Source organism: Melospiza melodia, chromosome 27 (assembly GCF_035770615.1).
Source record: "Melospiza melodia melodia isolate bMelMel2 chromosome 27, bMelMel2.pri, whole genome shotgun sequence".
NCBI classification, from domain to species: domain Eukaryota; kingdom Metazoa; phylum Chordata; class Aves; order Passeriformes; family Passerellidae; genus Melospiza; species Melospiza melodia.
Genome location: NC_086220.1, coordinates 9,980,820 through 10,000,599, shown reverse-complemented (window position 1 = coordinate 10,000,599; position 19,780 = coordinate 9,980,820). Strand labels below are relative to the sequence as shown.

The 19,780-nt window shown below is 60.3% G+C and overlaps 4 protein-coding genes across 6 annotated transcripts; 3 read left to right on the top strand and 1 right to left on the bottom strand.

Moving 5' to 3' along the window:
* Positions 1 to 90: 90 nt before the first annotated feature.
* On the top strand, positions 91 to 5,414 carry STMN1 (stathmin 1). Of its 2 annotated transcripts, none has more exons than XM_063177636.1 (5): positions 91 to 171; positions 2,822 to 2,892; positions 3,556 to 3,728; positions 4,374 to 4,565; positions 4,900 to 5,414. In XM_063177636.1, the coding sequence occupies exons 2-5, from the start codon at positions 2,880 to 2,882 to the stop codon at positions 4,966 to 4,968; spliced, it is 447 nt and encodes a 148-aa protein (XP_063033706.1). In that variant the 5' UTR covers positions 91 to 171; positions 2,822 to 2,879; the 3' UTR covers positions 4,969 to 5,414. The 2 variants fall into 2 exon arrangements, with proteins under 2 accessions (XP_063033706.1, XP_063033705.1); XM_063177635.1 differs by lacking the exon at positions 91 to 171 and adding an exon at positions 1,298 to 1,373.
* A 1,983-nt stretch (positions 5,415 to 7,397) lies between these two features.
* PAQR7 (progestin and adipoQ receptor family member 7) lies at positions 7,398 to 10,567 on the top strand. Of its 2 annotated transcripts, none has more exons than XM_063177633.1 (2): positions 7,398 to 8,353; positions 9,327 to 10,567. In XM_063177633.1, exon 2 carries the CDS (start codon positions 9,358 to 9,360, stop codon positions 10,378 to 10,380), a length of 1,023 nt encoding a protein of 340 aa, XP_063033703.1. In that variant the 5' UTR covers positions 7,398 to 8,353; positions 9,327 to 9,357; the 3' UTR covers positions 10,381 to 10,567. The 2 variants fall into 2 exon arrangements, with proteins under 2 accessions (XP_063033703.1, XP_063033702.1); XM_063177632.1 differs by having other exon boundaries at positions 7,399 to 7,832.
* An 894-nt stretch (positions 10,568 to 11,461) lies between these two features.
* Positions 11,462 to 13,270, top strand: LOC134429832 (uncharacterized protein DKFZp434B061-like). Its single transcript, XM_063177210.1, has 3 exons — positions 11,462 to 11,551; positions 11,939 to 12,107; positions 12,489 to 13,270. Exons 1-3 carry the CDS (start codon positions 11,462 to 11,464, stop codon positions 13,130 to 13,132), a joined length of 903 nt encoding a protein of 300 aa, XP_063033280.1. The 3' UTR covers positions 13,133 to 13,270.
* A 275-nt stretch (positions 13,271 to 13,545) lies between these two features.
* Positions 13,546 to 18,739, bottom strand: MTFR1L (mitochondrial fission regulator 1 like). Its single transcript, XM_063177634.1, has 7 exons — positions 18,688 to 18,739; positions 18,079 to 18,141; positions 17,349 to 17,453; positions 16,611 to 16,720; positions 15,877 to 16,088; positions 15,020 to 15,341; positions 13,546 to 14,404 (listed from the first exon to the last, which is right to left on the bottom strand). The coding sequence occupies exons 2-7, from the start codon at positions 18,091 to 18,093 to the stop codon at positions 14,299 to 14,301; spliced, it is 870 nt and encodes a 289-aa protein (XP_063033704.1). The 5' UTR covers positions 18,094 to 18,141; positions 18,688 to 18,739; the 3' UTR covers positions 13,546 to 14,298.
* Positions 18,740 to 19,780: the final 1,041 nt, after the last annotated feature.

The following is a 19,780-nucleotide window of genomic DNA, read 5'->3' as shown; positions in this document are numbered from 1 at the left end:
GGAAAATGGCTCTTGCTTGGCCACCGTGCCTCTCCCAGTTCCAGCAGCTCGGCGGCTGGATGTGGTTTCCATGGAAATAGACGTCAGATCAGCAAAAACCAGGGCCAGCCTTTAAAATAATCTCTGTTTTGAAAGCTCCCTGCCTTTCTGTCACAATATTAACCTTCAAAGGTAGGAGCCCTCTCTTTTTGGTGCAAAATCATTGGGTTTAGGAGGGCGCTCGGTGGGGGGGGGGTCCCAGAAAATTGGGGTTTTTTGGGATTGCGGGTGTGGAGGCTGCAGTGGAGGATTGTGCTGTGCGTCCATCTGCCTTTTGTGTGATGGACTCTTGGTGTGGAAACCACCACGGGATTGATTGGTGAGGGATGGAGACAGCTTGTTGGGAGCAGTTTTGGGAGTGAGGAGCTTCCAGAGAGGTGCCCTGGGGAGGGGAAGGTCCCTATGGAGGCACCATGCCTGTTCCATGGGATCTGCACAATTGCGGTTTGCTCTGGGTGGCCCCAAACGCTGCGGGTGTGGTGGCTCTGTGGTGGCTGTGACCCCGAGATGACCAAAGGGACTCAGTGGTCGTCTTGGTGACAATCAAGAGCCCTGAGGTTATGGTGGCCCTGAGGTGGCCGTGCCCTTACCTAGGTGACCATGGCTCTGAGGTGACTGAGGGCTCAAGGCCATGGCTCTGAGGTGACCATGGCCGTAGACCATGGCCACGACGTGACCATGGCTTTGAGGTGACCAGGATCTTGTGGTGACCATGGCTCTGGGTGACCATGGATCATGACCATGGCCATGAGGTGACCATGGATCTGACATGACCATGGCTGTGGGGTGACCATGGATCTAACATGACTGGATCTGAGGGAACCACGGATCTAACATGACCATGGCCATGGGGTGGCCGCAGCTCTGCTCACCCCAGCCACAGCCCCACTCTGACCATTCCCCCCATCGGGCCAGACACCCCTGACCGCAGCACAGGCCCTGACGCCCCTGTCCGCCCCCCCAGACACAAAGGGAATCCCAGCCGCTCGGGGGGCAGGGGTAGGACCCCAGCGCGGGGCTCTGGGGGTCCCTGCGGGCCGGGGCCGTCGCGGTGCGGCCCCGCAGCCCTGGTGCGGCCCGGGCGGAGCTCGGGGGCAGCCGCCCCCCACCGGGGACGAACTACAGCTCCCGGCGTGCCCCGCGCGGCCGGGGGAGCGTTCGAGAGGGGGTGGGCTTGAGCCCCCACAGCCCCCCCCTCCCCGCGGCGGGCGGCACGTGCCGGCGGGCTCGGCCAATCGGGGCGGGGCGGGGCGGGTCACGTGCCTTTGTTTGGCGCTTTTGTGCGCGGCGGGGCGGGCGCGAGCGGAGTGTGGCCGGAGCGGCGGCGCGGGCAGGTGGGTGCGCGGCGGGGCCGCCGCGGGGGAGCGGGCACGGGCGGGCCGCGGCCGCGGGGCCCCCCTGCCGTACCTTCCGCGTCTCGAGAGGGCTGGAGGAAGGACAGGGGGGAAGTGTCGGCGCTTCTCGGGGGTCCGGCGCCCCGTTGATACGGGCAGCGGAGGGGTCCCCAGGGTGGGTGTCAAGGTGAGGGGGGGCTGCGGGGCGCTTCTCGGGCGCTCGGGGCGGGGGTCGCTTTTGTCCCCGCTCGCGGGCATCGCGTCGCCGCCCGGTTTTGGAGCGTTGCGGTGACAAAGGGAGGGGAGACAATGGGGGGGATTCCTCGTATGCGTTCGTGTTTCCCCCGCGCCCCGATCGCGGAGGGGAACGGGGTGGCTATTGTCCCTCAGCGAGGGGCGACGCCCTACCCGCGGCAGCGGCGCCCCCTCCCCTCCCCGCCATTGTTAGTGGGGAAGGGGCGGTATCCGGGCGGCCGCGCCCCGACGCCATCGAGCCGTGGGGGACCCTGCCGGGGCGCCCTGTCCCGGTGTCGCTGCCCAGCGCTCCCCATCCCCTTCGCCCCTGAGGGGCTGAGGCGGAGGGGGGGGGGTGCGGCCCCGCACCTGAGGCGGGGGGCGGCAGGTGCCCGGATGTTGGCGCTGGCCCCGCCCCCTCCCTCGAGCCCCCTCGCGCGGGCGCGCGCGCGCTCTCCCCGGCCGTTTGAATTCGGTGCGGTTGGAGGGGCGGGGGCGGGCCGGGGGCGGGGCCTCCGCTGGCGCCTCGGCGGTGATTGGCTGCGGCCGCGGGGGGCGGGGCCGGAGCCGCGCGGTCCCCGCTCCGCGCCCCGGCCCCGCCCGGACCCCGATCCGAGCCCCTCAACCCCCCCCCGCCCAAAAAACCCTTTTTTGTCGATTTTCTTTAAAACGGCTTCTAGACCTTTTTCTGGCGTTTTTTTACGGCGCTCCGTTTTCACGAGGTGTGCTGGGCGGTGTACGCCCTCGCTGTCTGCCGCGGTGTGAAGCATCTGACTTGAGCTGCGCAATTAAAACCGAATTTTAAATGAGCTCGATTGCGCACATTTCAGATCCTTCGGGAGTGGCAGGAATCCTAGCCGTGCTGTCCTGTGGTGCGTCATTTTTGTATTCTGCGAGCTCTTTTATGTGTGTGAGAGCAGTGAAATCCCCACAGCCCCGTGCTAAAACGGGGGTCTTTGTTCGAGTCCCTTAAGGTGGAATAAAACAGACTGAAGATGCTCGAATATCACACAGATCCTGCATCGCCAGTAATTCCATAACCTCTCCAGTATTCCCAGCACTGCCCATCAGCTGCACAAAATGCCTGGAATCACTGACTGCAGTGACCTACCTTGTCTGCCTTTTGTTCACCAGCTCTAATTCTGTTCAGTTTTTATTAGAAGGAGCAGGATCCCTGTGCTGGCTGTTGAAAGGCACATCTCTTTGTTACCTAGGAACCCACCTGACTGACCTTCTCCCAGGCTTGGCTTCTGGACTCTGATTTTCTTGGCCATGGCTACTTCTGGTAGGTAGAATCCTGTGCTAAATCCTCTTGTGTCTTTTTTTTCTTTTTTTTTTGTTGCCTCCCGATTTCCTCAGGAATAACTTAAAACCCCAAATCTAGTGAGATGAGCCGCTGTCAGCAGGCTTTTCTGCCGTCTTGGGCGAGGCTGCTGGAGCTTGTGAAAACACCCCAAAAGAGGAGTCTGGCAGCAGATGGGCTGCAGCTCCCTGCTGCCATCTGCTCCTCGGCAGAGCTGGCTGTCACCGAGCCATCTCGGGGAGCACGCGGGTGCAGCTGACACCCTGCAGGGCCGGGGGAGACAGCCCTGCCTGCACATTCCTCCAAAATCCCCTTTTGTCCTTCTCTCGGCTCTCTCAGGGTGCAGCCCGCAAATTCACCCTCAGGTTTGTCCCTGGTTCAGTGATTTTTGATTGAACTAAAGGATTTGTTTGCACCGTTGGGGTGTTGAGGGCTGAATTAACCAGCAGGTGCTTGGGTGATGCAGGGTCGAGGAAGGGTTGCAAAGGAAATCTCCACATTTTTAACAGTATTGCTGTGCTGCAAACAGAACTCCTGTCCTGGCTGCCCCTCCTCGGGTGCTGAATTTTGGAAGGCTGTTTTTACAGCCGCCTGAGCCAGCTCCTGCACTGAGCACTGGTTTTTCTGGCTTTACCATGTTCGCAGACATCCAGGTGAAGGAGCTGGAGAAGCGAGCCTCCGGGCAGGCCTTTGAGCTGATCCTCAGCCCCCGCTCCAAAGAGGCCGTGGCAGAGTTCCCTCTGTCCCCCCCCAAGAAGAAGGATGTGTCCCTGGAGGAGATCCAGAAGAAGTTGGAAGCAGCTGAGGAGAGACGCAAGGTAAGGCTGGAGCAGCTGGAGTGAGCTCTGCTCCACCACTTTTGGGGCTCTTTTTATTTGTTTCTTGGGATAAGTGGGGTTTTTTATCGCAAATTGAATATTAATGGAATTTATTGACGAAATCCCTGGGGCTCTTGTGAAGCTTTATGCTTATGTTTTTGATCCCAAAGAGATTCTGAAGAAAAATGGGAGTGAGCGTGGCTGAGAGGGGCAGCTCCTTCAGGAAGAAGCTGTTTTTCTTGTCTTTTAACACCAGAACAGATGAATTTTCTCCCAGAAAACGCAGCAGTGAATCTGTAATGAGCAGTTGGGGAATAAATTGTCTGAGTGATGAAAGATGTGGCTGGGGGTGCAGCCTGGAGCCCTCGAGGGTGGCGAGGCTTTGATTGAAGTGAGCCTGACCTGAATCTCAGTGAGAGGGGAGGATCTTCAAGGAAAATTCTTCCAATATTAACATCAAAAAAAAAAAAAAAAAAAAAAAATCCACGTTCCCTCTCCAGAACAATCCCATTTAGCAAGATGTGCAGTGGCAGACAGTGAGTTTGCAGGCGGATGTGGTGAGGTGCAGGTCCTGAGGGAGCCCCAGGAGCTGAGTGTGCACCCCTGGAGCCCCGGAGCTCCCTCAGCCTGGCCCTGTCTCCCCAGTCCCACGAGGCAGAAGTGCTGAAGCAGCTGGCCGAGAAGAGGGAGCACGAGAAGGAGGTGCTGCAGAAAGCCATCGAGGAGAACAACAACTTCAGCAAAATGGCAGAGGAGAAGCTGACCCACAAAATGGAAGCCAACAAAGAGAACCGTGAGGCACAAATGGCTGCCAAGCTGGAGCGCTTGCGGGAGAAGGTGGGTGTGGAGCCCTGCCAGGGGAGCTGCCCCTGCTGGGAACAGTAGGTAAAAAACCCAAAAAAAAAAGGTGGGGAGGGCACGGTGTGGTTGTGGAATCTGCAGAATTGCAGCTGTGTGGGGCTGGATGGAGCTGGGGCAGCCTCTGTGCCCCTCAGCGGTGTGGGGAGCCTCCTGGCCCTGGAGCCCCCGGTCCCCGGTGCCATTTTTCAGCCCCTGGGCTGCTTTTTTTCTCTCCTGTGGTGTTTTTTCAGCCCCTGTGCTGCTGTTTTTCTCTCCTGTGGTGTTTTTCTCTCCTGTGGTGTTTTTCAGCCCCTGTGCTGCTGTTTTCCAGGACAAGCACGTGGAAGAGGTCCGAAAGAACAAAGAAGGCAAAGACCCCGGCGAGGCCGAGACCGACTGACTGCGCTCTGGCGACTGACTCTCCCCCTCCTCCAAATATCCAAAGACTGTACTGGCCAGTGGTTTTATCTTTGGTTTTGGTTCGGTTATATATATATATTTCTTTTTTTTTACGTTTCTTAGAAACTGATGTAGAACTGTAAAATTAGATCCAAACTGTACACTTGCTTTGGGGGCTAGAGGGGAGACCTTCCATGTGTCACTTTTCTAAAGTGTTGTCTTTCCAGTGTAGCTTTTTCTTCTTGTTGCATCCTTTTCTACGCCAGTGCACTCGCTCCTGGGTTGATGGCGAGTACTGTATCAGCTCTGTAAGACCTTTGTGCAAGGAATCTCTGGTAACTGTTCCATGCTCAATATCTGTTACACTTCAAACAAAATTCTCTGACTGTCCAGTCTGCTAAAATCCTGCTGTAACAAGTGACTCAATAAAGCTGCACAGTGCTGTTATCTGCTGCCTCCTCAGGAGCCAGGGCTGGGTGCAGGGCCAGGCCATTGTCCTGGGCTGTGACAATCGGGGCTTTGTGTCACACCTCAGCTGGGGCTGTTTGTGTCCCGGCCTTGGGGACACAACAAACGGCCCTTGTGGCTCTTGGGGGGACACGTGTGGCACAGGGGGACAGCGGGACCTGCGTGTGGCACAGGGGCAGAAGAATCATTTCTGTGCTGGGATGAAACAGCCCTTGCCCACAGCCTGCTCTGTTTATTCCTTGGGGCTGGGAGAAAGGGGAGGGCTCTGGGGAATGGTAATTTTTAGGTGGATTTGGAAGAAAATCACTGTTGTACCCCAAACCCTTCCCCTGAGGGTACCCACAGGTCCCTGGGCTGCCACAGCCCATGGAGGTGGCACTGCTGGCACTGCTCTCAGTCCTCTGTCCTTGGCTCCCAGGTTTGTTCTCAGTTTAACTCCACGCGCAGAGCACCTGAAGGTGGGAAATCCGTAGGGAATTGATTTTCTCAAGGGACTCGGGGAGTCCTGGGCAACTGGACTCTGGTCTGGGGTGTGGTGGGGAAGGAGCCTCAGCTCCGTGTCCCCCTGGGCTCTGCTGAGCTCAGCTGTTCTTAGCCCGAGAGGAGCAGCAGGACAGAGCCCCGGGGTGCTGCCTGCTCTGAGGCGTTTCCAGCAGGTTTGGAGGTTCGGCAGAGGCTGTGCTGCTCCCTGCTCGGCTCGGGGCTCCTCGGCATGGCCCGGCAGCGAGGGAGGAACCTGAGGACACCGGTGTGGGGCCAGGGTCTGCCTGGGAATGGGGTCAGAAACGGGGCCAGGGTTTGCCTGGGGATGGGGCCAGGGTCAGGGTCTGCCCCGCAGGGTCAGGGCAGGCAAACAGAGCTGAACTTTGTCTCCAAGCTTGTGAGGGCAGCCCGGAGCGAGGCTGAGCACCTGGCACGGTGTGATGGAGGCTGAGGGAGCCCTGGAGCGGCTCCCGAGTACAAAATGAGGCACGATCAGCAATCAAACCCCCAGATCTTCATTTGAATGCAGTTACCTGCTGAGGAAAGAGTGTCCCCAGTGCCATGTGGGGCTTTTTCTCCTCTCTCCAAACGTGGGGGAGGAGAGTGGCAGCTCTGCCAAACCCCAAATGCTGCTGGAGCCCAAATGGATGCTAAATGTGAGGTTTAGGCTTGCCAGAGCTGTCAGAGCTCGCTCGGGGCCTTCTGTTCCCTCCTCCTCCTCCTCCTGCTGCACGCGTGTGTGCCGAGGGGGGCTCAGCGGGGCTGCAGGGCCCCCTCGGGGCTCTCTGGGTGCCCCGGGGGGATTTGGGGAGAGGACAGCAGCGACCTGGGCAGGGAATGGGAGGGGAATGATCAGGGCAGGAAAACAGAGCTCGGGGTCCCTCTGGGGAGAGCTGGGCTGGAAACAGGTTCCATAATAATAATAATACAATAATTAATAATAATTATTACTACTACTAATTATTATTAATAATAGTAATAATAATTTTAAAAAATAGTTTTAAAAGCTTCTTCCCGCTGCGGAGGGAGGGAGGGATGCGGAGCTGTGCTGGGGCTGCGAAGGGAGAGCAGTGGCTCGGAGCAGCTCCAGGGGGCTGCGGGGCCGCGACCCCCGGGACCCCCGGCGCGGAGGGGCCGCTCTGCAGGTGCCGGGGTGGGGCCGGGGGTCCCGGAGGTCCCCGCGAAGGGAAGGGAACCACAGCCCGGCTCATCCCCATCCCAGGGCAGGGAGAACCATCCCAGGCTCTGCGGGGCTCAGGTGGGTCGGGGGCTGATCAAACCCGCGGTGGGTGGATGGATGGATGGATGGATGGATGGATGGATGGATGGATGGATGGATGGATGGATGGATGGATGGATGGATGGATGGATGGATGGATGGATGGATGGATGGATGGATGGATGGATGGAAAATGAGAGCTGTGAGCGCTTTGGGAGGCTCGGGGAGGCTGTGCCGCGGCGCGGCGGGAGCAAACAGCGCTGGAAACAGCCGGGGGCGAGCCTTTATCATCGCACAAAAATCCAGCGGGTGGGGTGGATGCTGGCGGGCAGAGGAAACGCTGCGGAGGAAACGCCAGGCGGCTGAGGCAGCGTTAGCGCAGCCCTGCGGAGGTGCGGGCGGCTGTTCGGAGTGCCGGGAACATGAAGGATTTCCAGGATGCGCTCCCGTCATAACGGAGCGTTGCTCAAGGCTCCGTAGCTGGGAAGAGCTCGGATGAAATCCTGCTCCGACAAGTTCTGGAGCGGCTGAAGTAAACACCGCTCCCTTCCCCTGCTGCTCCTGGCACGGCATCTCCCGGGGCCGCCTTTCCCGCAGGAATTTCCCTCCTGGGAGCCGCGCAGGGGTCGAGCAGAGAGCCGAGAGAGCCGAGAACCGAGTGAGATCCGAGCCCCCTGCCCCGCGCCCGGCACCAGGCAAGTTCTCCGGGCGCTGTTTGCTCCGAGCTGCCCGCGGGATTTGGGTCACGACAGCTGAATTTGGCAGGTTCTGCTTTGGCCCTCTCGGGGTGCTGCGTTCAGAGCAGGGGGAAGCTCGGGGGGTGAATTTCCCCTGGCAGCCCCAGAAGGCGGCGGCTCTTCGGGAGGGTTCGGGGGCGGCCGGGGTGAGGTCCTGCCCCAGCCGGGCCTCTCCGACCCGGCCAGGTGGGCAAAGGGCACCTGGGAGGGAAATGGGGCAGCAAAGAGCCCGGTTTGTTTTCCTTTCTGCATCGGTGCCCCTTGGATTCAGGCAGGAATGAGTTACAGCCTAACTTTGATGGGGAAATTACAGAGGTTTTTAAACAAACAGTCCCATCCCCACCTCCTCCTGTTCCCAAACTTTGAAGAGCTTTTTCCTGTCCCTGAAATGAGGGCACTTGTCTGGGGGTGAGGCACAGAGCAGCACTCGAGCTGGACCTGAACCAGGTTTTCTTCAGGACTTGTCTGAGCAAGAGCAGGTAAAGAATCTCAATAAATTTTTATGAAAAGGCCGAAGCAGCTGGCAGGGCTGCCTTGCAGTGGGTAAGGACAACATCTTCCAAAAGGTAAATATGGAAATTCCTGCTCACAAAGATTGCACTGCTGGACCTCAGTGCGCAACAGGGCCACGATGTGGGAAGCTGCTTGGGAAATCAGGAGCTGAAAAAGGAGGTAAAACTCCAAACACAGGAGCTGCAGCCTCTGTTACTTGTTGGTATTTGTAAGGACAAACTCTGCAAACAGTTTGCAGGAGGGGGAATCTGCAGTGGGAGGTTTGTTTGGGATGCTTGGTTTGTTTAGCTGTTCCCAAACCACAGGGAGGGGGTGAGCCAGGCACTGGTGTGTCCTGGTGTGTTCATTATTGTCATTTAACCCCAGCCTCGTGTCCTTGGGGCTGCCCACACAGCAGAGGCACCTCGGGGGCTCTTAAATCTCCCTCCAGCCTCATTTTTGTTACTGTTATTGGGGATTCCACAGGGAAAATCCCAACCGTAGCATTTAAATACCCCCTGCTTGTTGATTATTTGTGACCGTGTTCACAGGGGTCCCAGGATGAGGGAAGAGACGAGGATCTGACTCCATGTTTCAGAAGGCTTGATTTATTATTTTATGATATATATTATATTAAAACTATACTAAAAGAATAGAAGAAAGGATTTTATCAGAAGGCTGGCTAAGGATAGAATAGGAAAGAATGAATAAGAAAGGCTTGTGCCTCGGACAGAGAGTCCAAGCCAGCTGTGATTGGCCATTAATTAGAAACAACCAGGTGAGACCAATCCCAGATGCACCTGCTGCATTCCACAGCAGCAGATAACCATTGTTTGCATTTTGTTCCTGAGGCCTCTAGGCTTCTCAGGAGGAAAAACCCTAAGGAAAGGATTTTCCTTAACGGTGTCTGTCACGATTACTACATTAAATCCCCACAGCAGAACTCTCTCTCCCTCCCAGAGGTAACCAGGACGCGGCGTTTGGCCTCGCCATGGCCACGGTGGTGCCGGGGAAGCTGAGCCAGCTCCTGCTCAGCGTGAGGCGGCTGCCGGGGCCGCTGTGCCCGGGCACGGTGAGCAGCGCCGAGGTGCCCGCCGTGTTCTGGAAGCCCTACATCCACCGCGGCTACCGGCCCGTGCGCCAGACCTGGCGCTATTACTTCTCCACGCTGTTCCAGCAGCACAACGAGGCCGTGAACGTGTGGTCGCACCTGGCGGCCGCGCTGGCGCTGCTGCTGCGCCTGCTGCGCCTCTGGCAGCGCGTGGACTTCGGGCAGGACGCGCACGCCCGGCCCCTGCTCATCATCCTGGCCGCCGCCATCACCTACCTGACCTTCAGCAGCCTGGCGCACCTGCTGCAGGCCAAGTCCGAGTTCTGGCACTACGGCTTCTTCTTCATGGACTACGTGGGGGTGGCCGTGTACCAGTACGGCAGCGCCCTGGGCCACTTCTACTACGCCATCGAGCCGGGCTGGCACCGCCGCGTGCGCGGCTTCTTCCTGCCGCTGGCGGCGGCGCTGGCCTGGCTGTCCTGCGCCGGCTCCTGCTACGCCAAGTTCCGCTTCCACACGCGCTGCGCGCTGCCCGGGCGCCTGTGCCAGGAGCTGCCCTCGGGGCTGGCCTACCTGCTGGACATCAGCCCCGTGCTGCACCGCCTGGCCACGGCCGCGCGCCCCGACCCCGCCCTGCTCTACCACAAGTGCCAGGTGCTCTTCTTCCTCCTGGCCGCCTTCTTCTTCTCCCACCCCTACCCCGAGAAGTGGTTCCCGGGCCGGTGCCACTTCGTGGGGCAGAGCCACCAGATCTTCCACGTGTTCCTGGTGCTGTGCACGCTGGCGCAGATCGAGGCCGTGGTGCTGGACTACGAGTCCAGGAGGGAGATCTACTCCTCCCTGCAGCGGGGCCTGGCTCACGACTTCTCTGCCCTGTTCCTGCTCACCGTCGCCTGCTCCGTCCTCACAGCCGCCTACATGGCCCACAGGGTGAGGCACAAGCTGGGCCTCAAGGAGGAGTAAAGGGAAAATGAGCTCAGCCCAAACCCAGCCCCCAGCCCCCAGATGCTGCTTCAGGAACTGTTATTCAGCAAGTGCTTTCTGTAAGGATGAGAGATGCTTTAATGCCTTTTTAATCCAGCCTAAGTTCCAGCTTGCTCGCAGAATGGCACAGGGTTCAGTAAAGCCCTGAATAAACAGTTGGAACAAAGTGTCGGCGTGCCCCGATGGGCTGGGGAGGCGCTGGGAGGCTGCCAGGGCTCCCAGCACGAGATAAGGAGAGGCCATCTGGCCCCTGTCAGACTCCAAACCATGGAAACAGACCAGGGCGAGGCTGGTTAAACCACTGAGGTGACAAATTAATTTAATATCACGTCAGGCCCCTCCTGTAGGGCTGAGGGAGTTGTTCAGAGCTCTCCATGCAGTGCCAGGGCCTGTCCTTTACCCGCTGGGAGCAGCACGGGCACGGCCCTGGCAGCGCGGGGAGAGGAGGGGGTGGTGCAATGGGAGCCGCAGCACCGGGTCAGGCTGGGAACGGGCGGGTGTGGGGATCCCGCGGTGGATCCGGAGGAAATCCGAGGCGGTTATCCCACAGCGAACGCGCTCCGGGCCCGCTCCGGCCGCTCTGAGGCCCCGCCGCCACCGCCCCTTATATGGGCATGGGCGTGGTCTCATTCCACACATGGCCCCGCCTCTCATCTCCCATTGGACTGTTCCCTCAGACAGCGCTTGCGCATTGCGGCTTCTGGGCGGGGCACACGTGGCACCGCCCCTCATCCCCAATTGGTCCGTTTCCTCGGGCCGCGCGTGCGCAGTGCGTCTTAAGGGGTGGGGCATATATAGCCCCGCCCCTCATCTCCCATTGGTCCGTTCATGCGGGCGGCGCGTGCGCAGTGCGCGTTGAGGGCGGGGCCGGCGCGAGCGGGAAAACGCGAACCGGGAACCGGGAAAAACCGGAACCGGAACCGAGGAACGGGAACGGAGCGGGAAAAACCGGAACCGGAGAACGGGAAAAACCGGAACCGGGAACGGACCGGGAGAAACTGGAACCGGGAACCGGGCCCAGGCCCAGGCTCGGTCCCGGGGAGGCCCCGGCAGCCCCGGGATGAGGCGGCGGCGCGGGGGCGGCGCGGCCCCGGCCGAGGCCTGCGGGGTGTGGCTGGACACGGCGGAGCTGAAGCGGGGCCGGGCGCGGGTGAGGCCCTGAGGGAACCGGGGGGGTCGGGCCGGCACCGGGAGCACCGGGAGTCCCCAGAGAGCCCCGGGCCGGGCTGAGGCTGAGGCGCTGCCATTGAACCCCGGGGCTCGTTCGGGGCCTGGGGAGGGGACGCTGATGCTTCGCTAATTATTAATAATTAATATCAAATGATAACGGCTTATCCAGCATTGGGATGCTGCGCAATGAAGGCGGGAGCTGTGCCCCAGCGCTGGGAGAGGGTTTATTTAATATTCATTTTAAAAATTAATATTTTTATATTTATATATTACAATATAAAATTATATATTATATAAATTATATAGATATAAGTTCTATGGGTTTTTTAAAATATTTTAATATTTTTCACGTGTTTTTTCCCCACAGCCCCTCACGCTCCGAGCACCCAGAGCTGCGGGGAGGAAGCAGAGCCTGGGGCTGCTCCCACAGCCCGGCAGCAGCGGGGACAGCACCAGCCCCAGGCACAGCATCAACCCCGGGCACAGCTGCAGCTCCTGGCAGAGCTCCATCCTCAGCTTCTTCAGCCCCCAGCCAGGTATCCAGCCCTCACCCACCCAGCCCTCCCGGCCGGGCAGGAAATGCTGGGCTTTTTTGGGGGCACGGGGCAGAGGTTGGAACTCCCAGGAAGCTGGATGGCCCTGGGAACTTGGATTTTCTATGGAATGATTTCAGAGTATAACTTGGATTTTCTATGAGATTGTTTCTGAGTGAGGCCAGGGCAGAGCTGGGGAGTTCTGGGGGCTTTTGGTGACTCTGGGCAGCTGGAGCTGCAGCTCTGGGGCTGTGCCAGGGCAGCCTCTGCAGCTCTGGGGATCCCTGGGGGTGCTGGGGACAGCGCTGGGGACACTCAGGGATGCTCTGGGGTGGTTAGCCCTGGGGAATGGCTCTGTTTTCACCGATTCCCTGTTGTTTGCAGATGACAAAGAGAACATCAGGCCTGCTGCTCCCTGTGAGGAACCCCTGGTGAAGATCCTGCCCCTGCCCCAGCTGGAAGGAGCCCGGGAGGAGCTGCAGGGCCCAGCCCGGGCAGCACAAACAGCCCCGGAGCTCAGGGTGGGCTCCCAGGGGCTCAGCAGAGCCTCCCCCGGGGCCAGGGGGCGTTCCTGGGGCCGGGACAGGGACAAACCCTGGGTGTCCCCTGCAGGAACGGCCCCAGGGGCCAGGACAGCGCTGCCCTGCCCCAGAGCCGGGGCTGGGGGCACAAACCCGGCCCCGGGGGCTGCTCCCAGCCGGGTCTGCTGCTCCCCGCAGAGCCCGGGGCCAGCTCAGCCCCTGCGGGAGCGGGGCCAGCTCCGGGCGGGGCCCTGCAGGGAGAGCCAGGGCAGGGACAGGGACAGGGACAGCCCCAACAGGGACAGGGACAGCCCCTGCAGGGACAGGGCCAGCCCCAACAGGGAGAGCCAGGGCAGGGACAGGGACAGGGCCAGCCCCTGCAGGGACAGGGACAGCCCCAGGTTCCCCCTCAGGGCCACCCCCAGCCCCCCGGAGCCCCCCGAGCTGGGCTCTGAGCCCCTGTTCACGCAGGACTCCGAAGGGAACAGGGTCATCAAGCACTGGTGAGAGCCCAGCCCGGCCCTGCGGGGCTCACAGAGGGGAGGGAACCCCCCGGTGCAGCCCCCAGCTCCTGTTTGTTCTCTGAGCTCCTCTTTGTTCTCATGGATGCTGCTTTAATCCAAATAAAAGTTGCAGTTTGTTTCTTTTTGGGTCTGGCTGTGTCCCTGGAGCTCGTTCCCAGGGCAGGGAGTGCTGAGAGCTCCATCTCCACCAAAACCCCCCCAAATCCTGAAGCAGAGCTCCCTAAAAATGGGAAATCTCACATCTTCTCTCTGCCACACACGTCTCTTCTTCTCTGGTTTTTGAGGGGGGGATGATGATTTAATTTTTCAAGGAGGATGGAGAAAGCCCCTGGCACCTGAATATTTGTGATTCCAGCCCCACCCCGAGCCCATCAATCACCCCACAGACCATCAGTGTCTTATTAAGGCTCCATTTTATAGAAAGGAAACAAAAATGACATTTTAAATACAGCCATGGGGGCACTGCAGGGAAGGTGGAGCTGGGGAGAGCTCTGGGTGAGGGGGAGCTGCAGCCACAGCCAGGCCAAGCCCCTGCCCTGCTCTGCCTGGGCTGCCAGGTCCACAAACAGACCCTGGGGAGGTGGAATGAAACACAGGCTGAGGGCACAGGGGCTTTAATTAAATTAGTGGCAGGAAATTAAGGCCGTTCTGTCATGCAACTGTGGCTGATCTGTGAGGGAATGAACACCCAGGGCACAGGAAACCCCTCAGACCCGAGCCAGGGGGGTTTGGGGAAATAAAATCCCTTTTCCCACCATGATCCAACAGTCCTGGAGGGCTGGGAGCACCCAGGAGCTCATTCTCAGGATAAAAACTGGGATTTGTCCTGTTCAAACTGGGCAGGGAACTGGTCCTGTCCTTGCAGCCCAGTGCCGAACTGGAACCTAAGGAACAGTGCAGGAACAAAGAACTCATCCAGCAGCACTCCAGGAGATCCTCACCAACACCAAACACAGCTGGGAAACAGCTCCCATCTTCTTAAAAAGGATTTTCTTAAATAGAACAACACGTGGCAAACACATCAAATCCAATTCCTGACCAGGTGTCTGTGCACAAACCATGATCAATAAAAGAGGCAGAAGGCTCAATCCTTGGGAGAAGGCAGCTACTGTGGAGGAGCTTGTGGGAGCAGAGCTGAGGGCAGCAGCATCACTTCTCCTTCAGGGCCAGGTCCTCATCCTTGAGGGCAAACTTCCTCCTGAGCACCTCTGCAATGAGCACGGCCGGGTCCTCCTGCTTCAGGGACGGGCGGCTCCTGAGGGGACAAAGCAAGCACAAAACTCACTGCAGACAGCACAAAACTCACTGCAGACAGCACAAAACTCACTGCAGACAGCACAAAACTCACTGCAGACAGCCCAAATTCCTCACTGACAGCTCTGCCTGGCTCCTCAGGGGACAGAACTCACTGCAGACAGCACAAAACTCACTGCAGTCAGCCCAAACAGGACCCAAAGTCTTCACTGATAGGACCCAAACTCCTGCTTGACAGCCCTGCCTGGTTCCCAAGGGGCACAGAGCACAGAACTCACTGCAATCAGTCCAAATTCCTCACTGGGACACAGGACAGAATTCACTGCACTCAGCCCTGACAGGACCCAAATTCCTCACTGACAGGCCTGCCTGGTTCCTGAGGACACAGAACTCCCTGCATTCAGCCCTGAACAACAAAACCCAGGAACGTGTTACCAAGTTCTGCTCCAAGGAGGTATTTCCCCCATGAAAATTCTCCATTATTTCCTATCCCAGAGAGACAAAAACCCCAGGAACGAGTTACCAATATTTCATCTCCCCAGGAACGGAGCAGCTCCAGCCCAGCGCCCTGCCCAGATCTCACTCAGAGTTCAGGAGGATTTCAGGAAGCACTCACAAGTCCTTGCTCTGCTTCATCCTATGGATGTCCTTGAGGATGCCCATCATGTCGGCGAAGCTGCTGGCCTTGGACAGGGACACCGAGTCCTCCTCGTCGGGCTCGCGGGGCTCGGGCCGGCCCTCGGCGGCGGCGCACAGCGGCGGCAGCTCCAGCTCGGCCACCGACGGCGCCTCGGGGCTCTCCAGCTCCGCCTCCTCCTCCGTGATGTCGCTGATCACGAAGGACGTGGTGGACTGGAAGGAGGGCCCGAAGCAGTGCACGGGAGAGGAGGCGTTGGAGCTGCCCGGGGATAGCAGGTCCGGGGTCAGCTGGGCCGAGGCTGGGACAGAGAACAGGAGGTGGGAGGGTGAACTCACAGCAATGCTGGCTTCTCACCGGCACAGCAGAGTGTAAAACTAAATACAGCTCCCGAGCTGCCCCCAGAGCCAGCACTCCACCAAGGGAAACACTTGGAATGAGCTTGAGGAACTTGGGCAACTGCTGGGAACCAGCCCTGAATGAACCTGGAGGGACCCAGGGAGATGCTGAGAATCAGCCCAGAGTGAGCCTGAGGAACCCAGGGCTCAGCCTCCAAAAGTAAATCAGATGAACCATTAAACAAAATACATGTGATACTTTCTACAAAAACCAATTGTGTGTTGTTTGTGTATTTGAGTTTTGAAGATCCGGCACCTTAATGCAGTAGTTGTGCTTTGGGATTTATCTGGTTCATATAGATACTGATCCATGCCTGCTGGTCTGCAGCAATGGAGGAGTGAGGAAAGAAGGTAAAAGACAGGGTAAATGTTGGGAAAACAGCCCAGAGGGGGTCTGGAGGAAGCCAGGGCTCAGCCCCAGCAGGAACCTGGCCCTACCTGACTGTGCAGCCACGATTTTGGCGATCTGGCTCCGCAGGTGGCTCAGCTCATCCTGCAGCTCCGTGGTCCTGCTCAGGGCTGGCAACCCAGGCTTCTTCAGGGCCAGCAGCTTCTCCTCCTGCTTCCTCAGGTTGGGCACCGAGGCGTTCCTCTGGATCACCGTGAAGGGACTCGGCTTCCACTTGTGCTTCAGAGGGCGAGTGTCACTTCTGGGGACACAAAACTGTCAGAGCTGAGGCCAAACCTGGCCAGGACAGAGCCTGGCACAGCCTGAGGGCAGCAGAGCTGGGACAAAATCCTGTCAGGAACTGGGGCCAAACCTGTCCAGGATAAAGCCTGGCCTCTCCTGAGGGCAGCAGAGCCTCCGAGAAAACAAATGAAGGCTCTGTGCACCCTCAGAGAGATCTCTGCAGCACCAGGAACACAGGGAACTGTGGCTGCCCCTGCATCCCTGCAGGTGTCCAGGGCATTTCAGTCCTGGGAGAGCTCAACCCTTTCCTGGCCAGAAAAGCCCCTGGAGCAGCAGTTACTGTGCACAGAGCAGGACATGGCCCAGGCTCCTGGCACTTCCCACAGGAATTCCTCTCCAGTTACTTTGTCATTTTTTCCCCCTCTCTGGGTAAAAATGTCTCTCAAGAGGCACCACATGAGACCCTGAGGGGACTGGAAGCTGTGCTCATGAGAGCAGAGTGTGGCCTGAGCTCTGTGCCAGAAGAGCAGAGGAAACCAACCTGACCCTGGCGTAGGTCTCCTCATCGTCAGCTGCGATCCACACGATGTCAGCCAGGGTGGGCACGGGGGGCACATCCCCCAGGTACAGGTCTGACACACTGGGCAGCACCTGCAGGAGGGAGATGCTGCTGAGGGGAGGGTGTTTGTTCTCCTGGAGCTGCCCCAGGGGTGCTGCCAGAGCCCCTGTGCTGTGGGCAGCTGTGTCAGGCACACACACAGCAGCAATTCCAGCAGTTTCCTTCATCTGTACAATTGTTTGAGGTTTGGAGCTGGGAGATCAATCCTTCCCTGGGCCAGCTGCTGCTCCTTCCTTCTGTGTGAGCGAGGCAGGAGGGGACACCTGATCCAGGCCAGGCGCTGCCAAGGCCACGTGCCACCCTCTGCCACTGCAAGTGCCACCCTCTGTCACTCCAAGGGTGACATCAGGGACTCCACAGTCCTGGAACAGCCCCAGAGGGCACCAGGCCCCTTAGAGGTCACACAGCAAAACCCTGGGGCAGCAGCTCCACCTTTCCATCTCCCTCAGCTCAGGCACTGCCTGAGCAGGGATTCCCTCAAGCTGCCAGGGATCACTTTACAAGAACAGAATCAAAGAAAAAATAAATTACAAAACGAATTCCTAAACTTCACTGCACCGGTGCAGGTTTTGTGGCTGCAGCTCTGCAGATGTGTGGGGCAGAGCAGCACTGCTGGCAGTGCCTTGTGCTGCCCCAGGTGCCCAGGCAGGGGACACTCACCTCGAAGGTGGCCCTGGGACAGGGCTTCAGGGGCAGGTTGGAGCCGATCATCCTGACCACGCTGCGAGCTGAGCCATGGGGCTTGTTCTGCCAGATGGGGATGGTCTGCAGGGACACAGCACGGTCAGCACCGCACCCAGGCCCTCCCTGGAATTCATTCTGCTGGAAATTCTCCTCAGCTGTCAGGGGCTATCTCTGACTTGTTATCTGTTCACTTGCAACTGAGCACCTGGTGGTAACTGAGGTTATCAGCTGGTTTGAGCTCCCAGGACACTTCTGGGCTGCAGCTAAAGGGTGAAGTGCTCTGCCCATGAGAGCTCCTGTGCAGGAACAGCACCAGGCCCTGCACAGGGAACAGCACGGTGCCAAAGCTCAGCCCACAGCTCGCCCAGGAATCGATTTATTGCTGGAGCTCCTCTGTGCTCTGTGCCTGAGCACTGCTCCATGCTGACACACCTGAAACTCCTGACGAGCCCTTCAGACTGAGCCTCTGGGCTGGGGCAGGGAGGGGACAGAAATCTCTCTGCCTGGGGGCAGGGAGGGGACAGATCTCTGCCTGGGGACAGATCTCTGCCATCTCTGCCTGGGGACAGGGGCGGAGGCAGTGCCCGGGTGCTGCTGCTGGAGAACGGCCCCGGGGGAAGGTTCTGGGGCAGCCCTCGGAGGAGGTGTCAGGGCAATGCCAGGGCAGTGTCGGGGCAGTGCCCGCTGTCCCGTCCGTGTCACTCACGGCCTCCGCGTCCATGTCCGCCTGCTCAGCGCCGGCCGCTCATCGCACCCGCTCCGCCGCTCACTGCAACAACAGCGAGGGCTCAGCACGGCCCGGCCCGGCCCCCCGGCCCCTCACGGCCCGGCCCCCCGGCCCCTCACGGCCCGGCCCCCCGGCCCCTCACGGCCCGGCCCCCCGGCCCCTCACGGCCCGGCCCGGCCCCTCACGGTCCGGCCCAACCCCCCGGCCCCTCACAGCCCGGCCCCCCGGCCCCTCACGGCTCGGCCCCCCGGCTCCTCACGGCCCGGTCCCCCGGCCCCTCACGGCCCGGCCCGGCTCCCCGGCCCCTCACGGCCCGGCCCGGCTCCCCGGCCCCTCACGGCCCGGCCCGCCTCCCCGGCCCCTCACGGCCCGGCCCGGCCCCCCGGCCCCTCACGGCCCGGCTCCCCGGCCCCTCACGGCCCGGCCCGGCCCCTCACGGCCCGGCTCCCCGGCCCCTCACGGCCCGGCCCGGCCCCCCGGCCCCTCACGGCCCGGCCCCCCGGCCCCTCACGGCCCGGCCCGACCCCCCGGCCCCTCACGGCCCGGCCCGGCCCCCCGGCCCCTCACGGCCCGGCCCGGCCCCGGTACCTGCGGGCCGGCGGCGCAGCTCGGCCCCGCTGCCAGCGCCCGCTCCGCCGCCATCCCCGGAACCAGAACCGGGCCCGCCCCGCGCCTTCCGGGGCCGCAGCGCCTGCGCCGGGACCAGCGGGGACAACGGGACAGCGGGGACAGGGGACAGCCCGGGGACAGCCCAGTGTAAAAGGACATTGGGAACACCCCGGTGTGAAGGAACGCGGCACATGGGGACATCCAGGGACACCCTTGGGTAAAGGGACACTGGGGACACCCAGGTGTAAAGGGGACATTTGGAACACCCCGGTGCCGAGGGGACACCCCGATGTAAAGGGACATTGGGGACACCCCGGTACAAAGGGACATTGGGGACACCCCGTCTCGCCCCCGCAGCCCCGGCGCAGGAAGCAGAGCCGAGCCCAGCTGAGGAAACGATGCACGGATGGTTTTGGTTTTACCGGGGCCGCTCCGCCGCCCCTCCCGGCCGACATCGGCCCGGGCCCGCCGCGGGTTTCGGGCCGGGGCGTCACCAGGCACGGCAGGGGCGGCGGCGGAGCCCGTACAGAGAGAACGGACCGAGAACGGGGGAACACAGAGAGGGAACGGGGAGAAAACACCGAGAGAACGGGGGGAACACAGAGAGGGAACGGGGGGAACGCTTGGCACGGACAGATCGAGCTTGGCACGCACTGATGGAGCCCCGCAGCCTGGCACGGGAAAAGGGACACGGGCTGTGACCCCTCGGGATCCCCCAGGCCGCTCCAGCTCGGGGGTGGCTTTGGGGCTCCCCCTGCACTGCCCACGCTCATCCCGAGAGCGCTCACGGGTGGCTGGGGGATCCCAGGAGAGAATAAAATAAAAATAAACTCTTGTGGGATCCCAAAGGCTGAGCCCTGCAGGGATGGAAGGGCCCCAAGGGCTGCCAGAGCTCTGCAGTGCTGCCCTGAGCCCGGCCTGTCCCACCGGGGTGTGGAAAGTGCAGAGTTAATGCATAGTTACAAAGCCAACCATCCCAGGGTCATTAATTAGTCTCACTAGAGCAATTAGTGAAGTGGCACTGGTTCAGCCCAGAGCTAAGCTCAGTCTCCAGGCTCAGGTATGGACCAGG